Source organism: Bombina bombina, chromosome 6, assembly GCF_027579735.1.
Source record: "Bombina bombina isolate aBomBom1 chromosome 6, aBomBom1.pri, whole genome shotgun sequence".
Taxonomy (NCBI): Eukaryota; Metazoa; Chordata; class Amphibia; order Anura; family Bombinatoridae; genus Bombina; species Bombina bombina.
Window position 1 is genome coordinate 325,932,353 of NC_069504.1, and position 14,386 is coordinate 325,946,738.

Consider the following 14,386-nt stretch of genomic DNA (forward strand, 5'->3'; position numbering starts at 1 on the left):
CTTTCATGATTCAGATAGAGCATGCAATTTTAAGCAACTTTCTCATTTACTCCAACTATCATGTTTTTCTGTTCTCTTGCTATCTTTATTTAAAAAGCAGGAATTTAAAGCTTAGGAGTCCATTTTAGGTTCAGCACCCTGGATAGCACTTGCTTATTGGCGGCTAGATTTAAAAAACCGATAAGCAAGCATAACCCAGGTTCTAAACCAAAAATCGTCCGGCTCTTAAGCTTTACATTACTGCTTTTCAAATAAAGATAGCAAGAGAATGAAGAAAAACAGATAATAGGAGTAAATTTGAAAGTTGCCTAAAATTGCATGCTGTATTAATCATAAAGAGGAAAAAATTGGGTTTGCCCTTTTAATTATGATTTGCTTAAGACAAGCTGAGTAAATAGGATATCTATTTGTATTGAAAAGGTTTAACTTTCGCTCAATTGGTTTTACATGACAAAACCAACTTTGGGTGAAACTCAAAGCAGAGATTAAAGTCTTGTTTTATTCTGTTTTTGTATGATTACATTTAAAAACACATCAGGGCTGTCAAATGTAGAGTTAAACAAGAAAACAAAAAGATATCTAGATGGTATAATATAATCCAGTAAAAATTAATACAGTATATATTGTAATTTAAAATGAAATAGGGAACAGCATTAATACTATTTGGAATTTATTCCAAAAGTATGTAGGAACAACTTTAAAATCTCTGCAACTGAGTAAGCTTGAAATTAGGCTATAGAAAGACTTGGAGACAGTGGCCAATTAAAGGAACGTTAAACTAATTTAAAGGGACACTAAACCCAAATTTGTTCTTTCATGACTCAGAGCATCCAATTTTAACCAAGTTTCTAATTTACTCTTATTATCAATTTTTCTTTGTTCTCTTGCTATCTTTATTTAAAAAGCAGGAATGTGATGCATAGAAGCAGGCCCATTTTTGGCTGAGAACCTGGGTTATGCTTGCTTATTGGTGGGTAAATGTAATCCTCAAATAAGCAAGCACTATCCATGGTGCTGAACCTAAAATGGGCTGGCTGCTAAGATTTGATCATAGAAGTAAATTAGAAAGTTGCTTAAAATGTCATGCTCTATCTGAATCATGAAAGAAAAATTTTGGGTTCAGTGTCCCTTTAACAGAGCATCCTGAGCTAAGAAACCCCTCTCTTGTTGGCTATGTCCTTATTCACCAATATAGCTGTTAGAGTTGCCCTCATCATTCAATGAGCAATCTGTTTTTTTCTTACTAAAAACATTAACGTTATTTTAATAATACTCTTTAACATTAGTTCTAGGACTGGTATCTATTCCAATCCATTAGACGAGCTATATGAACTACTTTGCATAGGTTTTCATGTATGTTTTTGAAACTGTATAAACTCTAACACATTTCAATGACAGATACCTTCAGAATTATTTCAATCCACCAGAAAACACCATGCACACATGATGTTTTGATTTATCCAATTTTGCAGCCTTAACTTCTTGAAATACCCATTACAAACTTTTGGAATGGCTTATGCTGTCTATTCACATAGCATTTTCTTAAGCGACATATTCCTTGTAAGTATATGAAATCTGTAGTGAAATTCATGAGAAAAACTTGTATCTTATAGTATTTTGCATGTTTACACAATCTAATAGTAAGAAAGACCACCCTTCCAAAGAATTGCATTGCCCCAGAAAAGGAAGCTAAAAACCCACCTGATCTAAATTCAAAGTTTTTGTGCAGTAGATTCTTAGAGATTGGAATAGGGGCTAGTCTCAACAGTAACATCATTTATCATAATTGCTTAGATGTGTTATGTAGAAAATAAATGATTTCCTTTCATTCCCAAAATTATTTTTTTATAAGAGTAACAAATATTATACAATAATATCATATCAGTAATGGTGCATCTTTAAAAACCAACCTAGGCAGTCAGTATATCTATTTTGAGGTGGTCACCTCTAACCTATATTTATTTTGAAAATGATAAGGGTCTTGAACCTATATCTATTAAATAATATTATTTCTAAAATAATCCCAACCTCCATAGTGAAATGTAAATGTGGTCTACAGACCTGTAAAATAAGTTAATGATGTCTGCATGCTTCTGTCCAAAATTGATTTTTATAGGAAAAATATTATTCTTAAGTTGTTCTGTATTCAAAGTTGAGCATTTTCAATGTATTAATCTCTTTTTAAATATGTGTATAGTCATTCTGGGATATTCGTTCTTCCTAAAAACTTCAGACATTTTCTGGAGTTTGATCTATACAAATGACATCTGCATCTTTCCCATACAAACTTGCTAACTCAAACCTAAATCAAAATGTCCTCAGAAAATGTTTTAAATATATTTATTAGTTTATTTAATATTTAAGATATTTTATTTACTCTCCATGTTAAAACCTTTCTAAATACGGCATCTTTGTCTGGGTAATTGGAATTTTCAAAACAATTTAAAAAATATTTGCTTTCTTATAAAAGTATACACTATCCTTTAAAACATTCCTTCTGATATCCAATTTAGAACACATTATTGGGGTGAGGCATTTTTTATAATACTGGCGAAAAACCTGTATATTTTCTGCTAGCTTAACAAGTAGTGGTTTTCTATAAAAAATGATACTCTACTTAGAGCTGAATACAAAAATATGTATCTTAAATATTAGTATACCCTTAAGAGACTTCTATAAAGAATAGTAAATATATACTATGGAGATTTTTTTTTTATTCTATCCCAGTTCATTTAGGCATTCCATTTTATGATAGCCATATTCTAGTTAAATTGTCATTATATGCATAGGTGAACTTCAGAGAAAGGAAATGTCTTTCAGGTAAAGAAATGGTGCAGCTCTCTAATATATAAAAAAAAGAACAGTCCATTAGTGAAATGGATGTGTTTAGTCTCAGGTGGGGGCTCCTGCTGAATTCCTTCAACCATATCCTGCTGATTGATTGATGTAACACAGCTAGGTAATGCAGAACCAAAGTTCCCTCTCATAATGATAGAGGAGACCAAAACATTCATGCTGTGTGCACATTAATCTTTGCATAAAAAATAAATTAGGCATGTTATGCTTACACAGACAGAACTACAGTCTTTCACCTCCATTTCCTCCTCTGTCAAGTAGAACCTCACCATTTTGTATTCAATTACTACTAAATAGTATAGAAATTAACATATATGCATTATAAGAACGCCTCATTAAAAAGCCATTCATGATTTTTTTCATTCAGTGGGGATGGTTTTAGTAATCTACATTGCATTTTATGTTTACTGTTAACTGGATATTGCATGATATTTTTTATAAAACATAGAATTTTGTAATGTTTTACATTTGACACATTAAATCTACCTCTAATGTTATTACTAATTAGTTGTAGGAGAAATGAAGGGAATTTATACATAAATATAAGTTTATCTCCTACAGTTTAAGTTCTAGTTCTTTACCTTTATCCATCTTATACATTTCGCCAAAAATAGGGTATTACTAAATACAAAGTTTTTTTTTTTAAATTATAAATTTGGTATACTTGCTAACTGAGCTGCATTAAACCACTGGAAGTCAGACAGTACTGTAACACAGTGAGTAACAATGCCATGCAACCCTTCTTGGCAGCAAAGGGGTTAATTATAATTTTATTGTTTAAAAACTGACTCTGCTTTCACAATCATTTTTGCTTTCCAATTTACACTTGTGGCTGCTGTATTGCAAAACTAAAATTGCTTTAGCAGTGTGCTATTAAATTTAATTACTTTCAATGTATCACAAAGGGGACTAGGTAGGAATATGTGACCTTGATAAACTAGTGTCTTCAGCAATTTAACAAAGGCATTTGTCAATCTCATCTACTCTGTACATTTATAGATATATTATACTGTACAGTTCATATTTTCCTCTGATTTTATCTTACCTCTATAATGGTAGGATGCACTAAAGAATCTTAAAGATATTCAAAATTAAACGTATACAAATGTATACAAATTGACATAAACCTACTGGTTTATATTTAATTAATACAAAAATAATGTATGTCTAACACAGATAAATATACAGTAATGCAAATTCCAACTTATTGTACCCAGTATGTGACACTCAGCTATTTGAGATTGGCATCACTGTATGTTCCTCTTTGGTTTCATTCCAGTAACTTAAATGTTGCTCAGAGGCTACCTACCTATCTACCTTTCTTAAAGATTTTCATAAGTTTATAGTGCTTTCCTCCAAATAGTTCCTTTATTGTATGGAAGTTCAGTTACCCTATCACCAACAGTTATTAACAGACAGTAATACCTGCTTTTATCTAAATGCAAATTATCTGCATAAGAATGCAAGTATGGTTCCTAAATTCAGTGCTACAGGAGCTTTCACTATTCTATTTATTTTTAAATATATCATTATCCATTATTTTAGCCTGCTTTTTTTTTGCAAACTAGATGATGTCATTAGACTTTGTACATATAATGCAATACTCAAGCAGTAGCATATATACATTGTGCCTTTATCTCATAATCTGCAGTCTTTCCTTGCTACTGAAATGGCAAGTAAAATACAACATATGTCAACATATTTCACTTTAAGCGCAGCTTTCAGTTTCTCATTGCCATTTAACAAATCACTCTTTAAAGATATTGTAGAATTCTATATACATTTCCCAGGGCCAACACAATTGCCTTGTTTAATTAGTTCTCAATAACTGATCATGGGGAAAATAAAATGAATCTCTTACAGAAAAATTTCTGAGTAGCTTTATTCATAGGTAACCTTTATGAGCTGAATTCACTGAAAATCTGTATAATCATGCAAAAGCAATAATAAGGAAGAAACTAGTCTTAAAATAGAAAGAAAGTAAAGAAGAAAAAAAAAACCCATGAAGTTCATTACAGAAAGAAATAAAAGAATATAAAGCTTTGTTTTTCTCCCAGGCAAGCTATAATTAAAAAAATGACATCATCTTATGCCAATCACAAAAAAGACTTCACAATGAGAAAATCTTTCTGTTTCCCTGAATACCTTCAAACAAATAATATTAGTCATTCCCAAATGAGTAGCTTTAATTAAATCTCCATAGACACAGTCTGCATAGGCTGTACTATATTTACATGGCAGTAATGGATAGTGGAGGTAGCAGGGTATTTATTTAATAGCATTAATTCCCAAGCATATTAAACCAGACATCAGTTTTGCTTTCCTTTGCTTGTATGATATGTGCTCATATTTTTGCACAGTTTACACTAACTTGAACCAGATACTATGAAAAAATCTTTTCCAATCCTAAAACAGGTAAATAAAATTAATTTATTTTCAAACCACCTCCATTTACATAAGAAAAAGATGTACATTGTGTTCTATATCTTTTGCCTAATTTGAACCCCCCCCAAAAAAAACATAGATCGGGGTGGTGGTGGGGGGAAATCAATTGAAAATTATGATGGTAACTTTTAGCAGATTATGTATACTGCATTATTGGAAACAAGCAGTGAGACTCATTCATTTTTAAATTTATGTGACCCCAGTACATTTTACAGTGTGTAAGCATAATTACAATTTAGGTGGCAGAACACTGTTGTTTAATATTACATATATGCTGACAATGCCACAGCATGCCTCTATGCCATATAGTGCTGATTATTAAACATGTAAAGATAAAATGTATCATAAAATATTTTACATAAATCTGCTTCTCTGGGCTAACATTGGTGGGGATAATTTAAGTTAACATGCGGCATTGTTAGAGCTCAGATAATGGTGACTGTATATGACAGTCTTCAGTAAGAAAAGTACTCCCAGTTTTTAGTAAATGATCCTATATCTGCAAATCAATTAAAGAGATGAAGAGTGTAATGTAAATATACATTTCTATTTCACAAAAAAAATGGTTTTAAACTTTCTTAACTAAAAGAAATAGAAACTAAAATTGCATTTTTATTCTTTTACCTCCATGACCCTGTTACCACCATGAAATGTGTACCTCTTCTGTTTATCACTGTGTTCCGCTGCCACAGCTGTGACACTAATTAGCCTGCCTAGGCTAGCAGAAGGGGGCGGAGGAAGAGAAAAGAGATAGCCTGCTGACTTGTACATTGGGAACCAAAACCTCAGGCCAAGTCTAAGCTGAATGGAAATGATACCAGGAAAAGCATCAAAAGCTCAGTCCTTCATCAAGGGGAAAGGTATTTTTTTTTACTAATGAAAAGTAGACTGTCATTAGGGATTCTCACAGGGCAATGTCTAACAGAGGGAGACCTTATACAGAATGGTGGTGTCTGCCAAGCAGCCTGTACAAAGTACAGGTGACTATTGTTCCAGAAAATAGACATGAATCCAAGCAACCCAGGTTTTGACAGATCTCAGTAAGTCAATGCCCAGGTCTTTATTTTAAGCCGCTCTTGGAACAACCTGAGATTCCCAGGTCATAGATAATTCATTAAATTAGCTTGAAATAGATAAAGCTGAACACACACACACCACAATGCTATACATTTAAATTGTGTGTGTGTTTGTATATATATATATATATATATATATATATATGCACACATATATACATATACATACACTATCCACACAAACTTAGGTTGTATTTTTCACTTAATGGATATCTATTTTCATTATGTGTGTGTGTGTGTGTATATATATATATATATTTTTTTATTTATTTATTTTTTTCCTTCTTATAATATTTTAAAAAAATATATGCTTCTGGTCATTCATTTTTTACATTCAACATTAATATTATGCTGTTGCATTGGACAAAAAAGTACAAAAATATAAAAAATTAATGAACTACGGGTGGCTGGAGAAAGCGACAACAGGTAAAGCAAAAGAACAGGACAAATGGATACATTGCTGAAGTCAAAAGCTTTATTCTAGAATTAAAAATAATATTTTAAAGATTACATTGATGTACCAACCCATAGTGATTGTGTTTGCAGCAGTATTGTTTCAGTTTTGTTACATCTGCTAATCAGGTAAGAATATATACAATTAAGAATACTTGATAGCAGGACCCATGTATGACACTAGTTTGAAACAAACAGTAAAAATGATCAAAACAACAAAATGTGGGGATACTCTGCTACTTGTTTACAAATTTGAAAGGACTGATCTAGGCAGCAATATAACGTTTCTAGGGTATTCTAAGGTAAAGTCATTCAGAAAAGCAACACCAAGTCTTATGTAGCATATATATATTTATATATGTGTATGTATTTATGTACATAGCATGACTGCTCATTAAAAAGGCATTGCATAGTACATCTAGTGAAAGGAACCAAACAGTGCAGCATTTTTTATTGTGTAACCCTAGATAACCTTGCATCTGTTAAATGTGAAACGTGTTGGATTTGCTGATGAAATACTAACATGAAAAGACAGATTTTAAAGAAGCTAAATTAATTACATTATAAATTATTCACAAAATCTGGCTACTATTAATAACATTATATATGAAGAATATAAATACTATATATCCTAAGAATAGTGTTCACAAAAAAATGTATATTATTAGAACTGAAACATAAGCTGTTACTACATTAAACTGATTAAAATAGAAAACCATTGATAAAATGTTAAACATGGCTAACATTTAATTGAAAAAGGAAATGCATTTCAGAGTTTTTATAAACAAAAGGATAACCTTTATAATTTAGGCAGTATGTATGGTTGGGAAGGTTCAGACTATCAGACTAAGAAAAACAGTCATCTCTAGTATCTTTGTGAAAAAAATGTATAGAGATGCGTTCTCATTAAAGCTAAAATACAATTGGGAAAGATTTATTATTCCGACCAGACCTAGTAATTATGAGACTCAAAGCTTACTTATTTAAACAGTGATTTGAGAACAGTATGACAAATGTGCATGTACTTGAATTAATGGACCAGCAATATTTAAACTTGTTGCTCTAAACATCCGTAAAGCCAGCGCTACGTGGGTTATAAATTCAGCACATTTATATTTGATCAAGTGATTGAATAACTAATAAAAAAGTAACCCTTGGAGGTAAGGTTTTCTAAAAAGGAAATTATATAATTATTTTATTATTGCTTCCAACATTTATTATTTTTTGGGGAGAATTTAGGTTACCCATAGATGAACAAAATGGTATATTATTATCATCTCAAAATGACTCACCTCTGTATGTGCTGCTTTGTAGGTGTTCCTGGTCTAGAAAGACCATGTGTTGAGTATGATGAGGGTGGAAACACCACATGGAGGGCAGCTCTGGTGGATTTATCATGTTCTCTCTTGTCTTCTGCTTCAGAATCTTATAAAAGTCAAAAGTTTTTTTGTTGGATAAAAAAAAAAAAAAAAAATCACTACTATTGCAATTAATACCAAGATAAAAGTTAACATATGAAGCCAAAGATGAAAATTGGTTTGGAATTACTATAAAGAAATCTATACTGAAAAGAGGAAAAAAAATAAAATTCTTTGTAAAAATAAAATAAAATAAATGATCATACCCATCTACTAACTTATAAACAAACATCCTGAAAACAAAAATGTGATCTTACAGTTTATGAATTTTTAAAAATGTAATAAATGTATAAATGCATTTTAGTAAAACAAAATAAAAAATATGATTGTAGTAAAATGATCAACACAAGCATTTAAAGTATTTAAAGTATATGTTACTATTATTGCATAGTACGAACATTAAGTATATTTTCACTTACCAAATTTCTTGGTTTTTTTCTTGTGCGCTTTTTCTGAGATTGGACGTATTTCAGAATGTGTAGAGGGGTTATTCCCTTTCAGCAGCCCTTGCTGTCCTGCTGCAGGTGTGCAGAAATAATGGATGGCTTTGTTTTGTGATAAAGACGGTGGTCTGTGCGAGCCAAAGATGTCTGCATTGTCTGATAATGTTGGAAGAACTCTGGAACTCCTATTGGGAGACAGGTACTTGCTGCAGTCTGCAATCCAAATAGGTTCATTTGTGCTCTTATAATGACAGTCGTCTTGGTTTTTCTGTGTCACGGAGTCTGTGCACTGAATCGAGGGATGTCTCTTCTCCTTAGTATTTATTTGCTTCTGGATTGGAGGGAGAGGTTCTGAGTTTCTCAGTCCAAGATCAAAGGCAGGCTTGCAATTGGATGATACACTATTTTCTGACTGGCATTCAGTTCCCAGGGTTGCTGCAATGCTGAAAAACTCACAGTGGTCTTCATTCCAGGAGCCAGGAGCTCTGTGTGATTTAAAAAATAATCATTTAAGAAGCAGACTCGCTTTTCACTCCTCCCCTCATTGCATTCTTCCTTTTCTAGTGGCAAACAGCAACTATTTCTGCAAAGGGATCACTTAATAAAGCTAAGGTCAGATTGTTTAAAAAAAGCATAATCTACAATAACAAAACAGAGATGATAACATCATACAAATTTATGAATTTTATTTCCCTGCAGTCACAAACATCAGACATTTACTTTAGGAAGAAAGCTGTTAGATCCTTCCTCCAGTTTCCATAGTGATTTCATTTTCCCCCTTTTATCACAGATTGGCTGTAGTGCTGCTAGTCTTTGTTGTTTAAAAGGCTTATGCTACCAACTGTCAATATAAAGAACAAGTAAACACAGTATAACGGATACTGCCAATTTTTTTTTTTTATATATATTGCTTCCATTGCACCTGTCAATATAGTAGACAAAATAAAAAAAAAACTGAAACATTCTAAAATTGTAAAATAATAATATCTTCCTTTAAAAAGCATCAGAGTTTGAAAATAAGAGTAAAGCACATTTCTAAGTGAAGCTAATATGTGTTTGCAGACTTAATTTAAACAATACCCAATACAATTTAATTATAAAATTATTATTGTTAAATATCTTAATATATTTGAAATGAACAAATCTGAAAAAGTTCCTAAAGGAATGCAAAGTATGCACAAGACCAGGAAATAAGCTGTTGCTATGAAATATATGCCTACTGAGATTAAACATTCCAATTAAGAGCCATTTCTAATCCTCACGTTTAAGGTACTTTAATAACCAAGGAGCAGTACAGTGTTGATTCCACTTGTAGGTTATTAAATTCCAATATAAATGTCTTCTCTTTGCAATGAACGATTGTCTACACATTAAATATATTGATTTTGTGTCATCATTTGATATATGCTTTACAAATGCAGTCCCTGGGCTGGGAGTGTATTACAAATGTGCTACATAAAACTCAGGCCTTTATATCCTGAACATTTTTGGCATTTGTATTAGTATAAACATAAGCATGGCGTTAAGTATTGTATACAAATCATCCAAATCAAACACTTAGCGAGTTTATTATGCTATAATATAGCAAATGTTATGCTACATTTGGGCTTTAAAAGAGAGCAATGATCTGTGTATGTAATAGATAAAATATTTTCTTATTATTTTCACAGACCCTAGTAAATATGTGGAAATCTGCTATTAAATTTATTTAGTGGATTGTAGCCTCGCTGAACCAATCTTTTTAACCCGTGAGTTTAATGGATGAATAAGTCAATATGATTTCAGTCAATTGTATTGAGTTTCAGGGGTGTTGTCTCAATGATGCATGGTAACTGCTGAGGTGGATCAACCTATCCATAATCAGTATTGAACAAAGAGTGGAAGTACAATGACTTAGCCAACTTTCCACCTAATTATGTACATGTAGAAACCAATACAATTATAAAGTTATGTAGCCATTATCAAATATAATGTTAAAAAATAGTCCCAATGCTAAATTAAAAATTGTACAGGTAGGCAAGTATCTACTATAGCCCTTATAATTGCTAGAGTCTTACTGCATCCACTTCACAGTCACGGCACCAACTTCTATTTTATGGAAACTATTCTGTGCACTTGAAGACAGTAAACGCTTTGAGATTTGAATTTAAAATGGTTTAGTTGTAGCAGTAAAACAACTTTGCAATATACTTTCACTATTTATTTTGCCCAGTTGTTATTTTGGCTCTGAAAATTCTGGATTTCCAAATTCTCAGAATCAAAATTTCCCACTGTAGACATATCAAGGCCAACCCTGCTACATATAGTTCCCTAACTAGCCTTAACAGACAGCTGGAAAGCAATGCAAATTATTCTGACATAATGACCATGGCTAGGTTTTGCCTTCTCCAGAAACAAGCACAGACTGGCTCCTCCAGGTGAGTGGTGGGTGAAGTTTTGCTAAAAAAAAAAAATTGCAGCAAACAAGATACATTTGTTTTTAAATGTTTAGACTTTTCTGGTGTGTTATATTAATATACTTTTTACCTCTGTAAATACCTTGTATCTAAGCCTCTGCAGACGGTTCCCTTAGTTCAGTTCTTTTGACAGACATGTATTTTAGCCAATTAATGCTGACTCCTAGGTAACTCCACGGAAGTGAGCACAATGTAATCTATATGGAAAACATGAACTAATGCTGTCTAGCTGTAAAAAACTGACAATATTCACTGAGATAAGAAGCTGCCTTCAAGGGCTTAGAAATTAGCATATGAGCCCACCAAGGTTTAGCTTTCAACCAAGAGAACAAAGCAAATTTTATGATAAAAGTAAATTGGAAAGTTGCTTAAAATTGCATGTCCTATCTGAATCATGAAAGTTTAATTTTGAGTAGATTGCCCCTTCAAGTTGCTGCAGTCTTAATATCTGATCAGGATGATTGACAAGCTATACTCTTGTACGGTTGGGGGTCTCCTGCACAAGCATTTCCCCTTTTAATGATAAATGAGGACAGTGGATGCTATCCGTTTGCAGCAATGACAAAGGTTCCCAGACGCTAACTATGTCTGTCTGGTATTTTATAAATAGGGGCCTATGTATTAAACACTTTTTGTGGGGTGTTACTTTAAGCTAGTACAGATTTTGAGATTTCCTTATAAGACATTGAGCTTTTAACCCATGGACAACTGAGCAATGTTTTAATCCATGGACAACTGAACATTATTTTTCTGGAACAAATATTGAAATTGACAGTCAAGTGAAAATTAAACAAAAGGGTCAGATGCAGCATATTTTAAACAACTTTCCAATTGACTTCGATCATTAATTCATTTTGAATTTACTACCCCTTTAACATATTTAAGTATTGCTTATATATATGATAGAAATGTTTTGAATCTAATATCACTTTAATATGTTACGGGTAAAAGAGAGATAAGAAAGATAAAAGAAACATATGCAAATACAATCTGCTACTGTAAAGTATCCTGTTGCATTTTTCATTTTAGAAATCACGTGTTTAAAAAAAAAAAAACCTCACTTTAAGGCACGCTCCCAAATAATAACTCTCCTTCTAACCTTGCACAAGGTACCTACCACCTCATAACAGGCATTAGCCCCAAAAAAACAGGGCAAGCGCTTCGTCACAGCTGCAACGACACAACACTATAAATTGAACATATGGGGAGGATAAGCGGGAAGTTCTCCTCGCCATCTGGCCCAGGTAAAGAGAGACCTATACTTCCACTTCAGGGGCTTATAAAATCCTTCTAACTTTGCCCACCCCCTACCCTTAACTCATCCTGCTTCTCTCCTTCCAAGTTTGGTTATTTAACCCCTTCTTCCATTTTTGTCATCCAAGCTTTCCTTTGCTGTCAGATATTATGAAATCAGCAAAACAAGACCAGAATTTTTTTTAGGTTACATGATAAACAATAGCTCTTCTTCTGTTAATTCAACATGACTAAAAAAATACAAAGCAAGTTATAGATCAGCTTAAGCTATCATATGAAATATTGCATCAAAAAACACACAAAAAAACGTAGATTTCAGTTAACAAATGATCTTACACTTATTTAGATATCTGTATCCCTTATAGCAGTTTCTAAAATGCGAATGAAAAAAACAGACTATTTAAACGTTAAATATTTCTTGAATGAAAAAGGTAAAACTAGTTTATTTTGAAATGGAAAGTATATGTGTTTGTACAGTTGGTCTGTGGGCTAAAAGCTCACTGGATGATAAGGAAGTCTGCTACAGTTCTATTGGTGGACAGTGAAAAGAAGAAATAAAATGCTTTTTTTTCAGCACAGGAACATTTATCTTTTAAAAAAACAAAACCTCTAATGTATATTAAATTTGTTTTTTGCACAAAAAAAATCTGGCTGTCCTTTTAACGTTTTAATATTAACCATCAGTCCCCTGGGGGTAATTAATACTCCATTCATACATTTTCTGAACTGGTAGGCTCAAATCTCAAACTAGCCTCTTGTCTGCTTGCACTGACTGGTTCTATAAACTTTATAAAATTGATCATTTCAATTTCATTAATAAAAATCTGAAATGGGTCCATAGAAAGGATGTGACAGCAATGTGACTGGCACGCTTAAAAAGCTTTGGTGCTGGACTCTCTCTGTGTTTTCTCATATATATATATATATATATATATATATATATATATATATATATATATATATATATATATATATATATATATATATATATATATATATATATATATACATACATACATACATACATATATGTATCCCAACCATATGTGGTTGGGATCAAGTAACACTACTTAAGAAACCAAAAACATTTAAGGAACCCCAAAATGCTTTCAACTTTATCACCACCTACTCCCCAATTAGCAACTAAAAATTGCCAACTACTAGCTGAAGATCCCACATTACCGTTTACCAACATGAAGCCACCAAGAATGGTCTTCAAAAAGGGACAAAGTCTGAGAACTATGCTTGTTAGGAATGACATTAGCTTGGAACAAAGAACCTGGTTACCTAAGAGTAAACCAGGTTGCTTCAAATGCGGTAACTGTGTCACCTGTAACACACTATATTCAGGGACCACATTCAGTCATCCCTTTAAAACAAAAAAGTACACTATCAGACATAGACTCACATGCAGTCTTGATCACGTTGTTTATCTCCTTACTTGTCCATGCGGGAAATAATATATTGGTAAATCGAGTACCCCCTTTAAGGTGAGACTAGCTAATCACAAAAGTGCTATAAGATCAGCCCTAAAAGAGGGTAAAAGTGACCAGCTGGTTGCTAGGCACTTTTTAACAATGGGACATACAGTGGCTATGCTACGAGCAATGATAATTGACAGAATACCTCCCCTTAGAAGAGGGGGTAACAGGAATATGGAGCTCCTTAAGAGAGAAACACAGTGGATTTATAGATTAGCACTTAACATTAACACTAACATTGACTATTCATTATTTTTCTGAAACAATTTTCTTTAAAAAATAAATAAAATGTATCCTTCCTATATATGTAGATTTATTATCTAGATGCATGGTTTGTACAGCCTAGCATATATGGTTTACTAAAATAAACACAACGAGTAAGGTGGGTTTATACTATCCCTAAATATGTGAACCTGTTATTGGTAAATCAATGTGCACTACCAATGTCAGTATGATGTAAACATAATGAATATGATGTTGAACAACAGAATTGATACAGATATG

At 32.4% G+C, this 14,386-nt stretch overlaps 1 protein-coding gene across 1 annotated transcript in view; it reads right to left on the reverse strand.

Annotated features, from left to right (window-relative positions):
* LOC128664413 (dynein axonemal heavy chain 3-like) overlaps positions 1–14,386 on the reverse strand; it is a 2,586,207-nt gene that overhangs the window by 2,234,948 nt on the left and 336,873 nt on the right. The window contains exons 7-8 of the mRNA XM_053719244.1: positions 8,668–9,174; positions 8,123–8,255 (exon numbers count right to left, since the gene is read on the reverse strand). Coding sequence (XP_053575219.1) covers positions 8,123–8,255; positions 8,668–9,174 — 640 coding nt within the window. The remainder of the gene's footprint in view (positions 1–8,122; positions 8,256–8,667; positions 9,175–14,386) is intronic.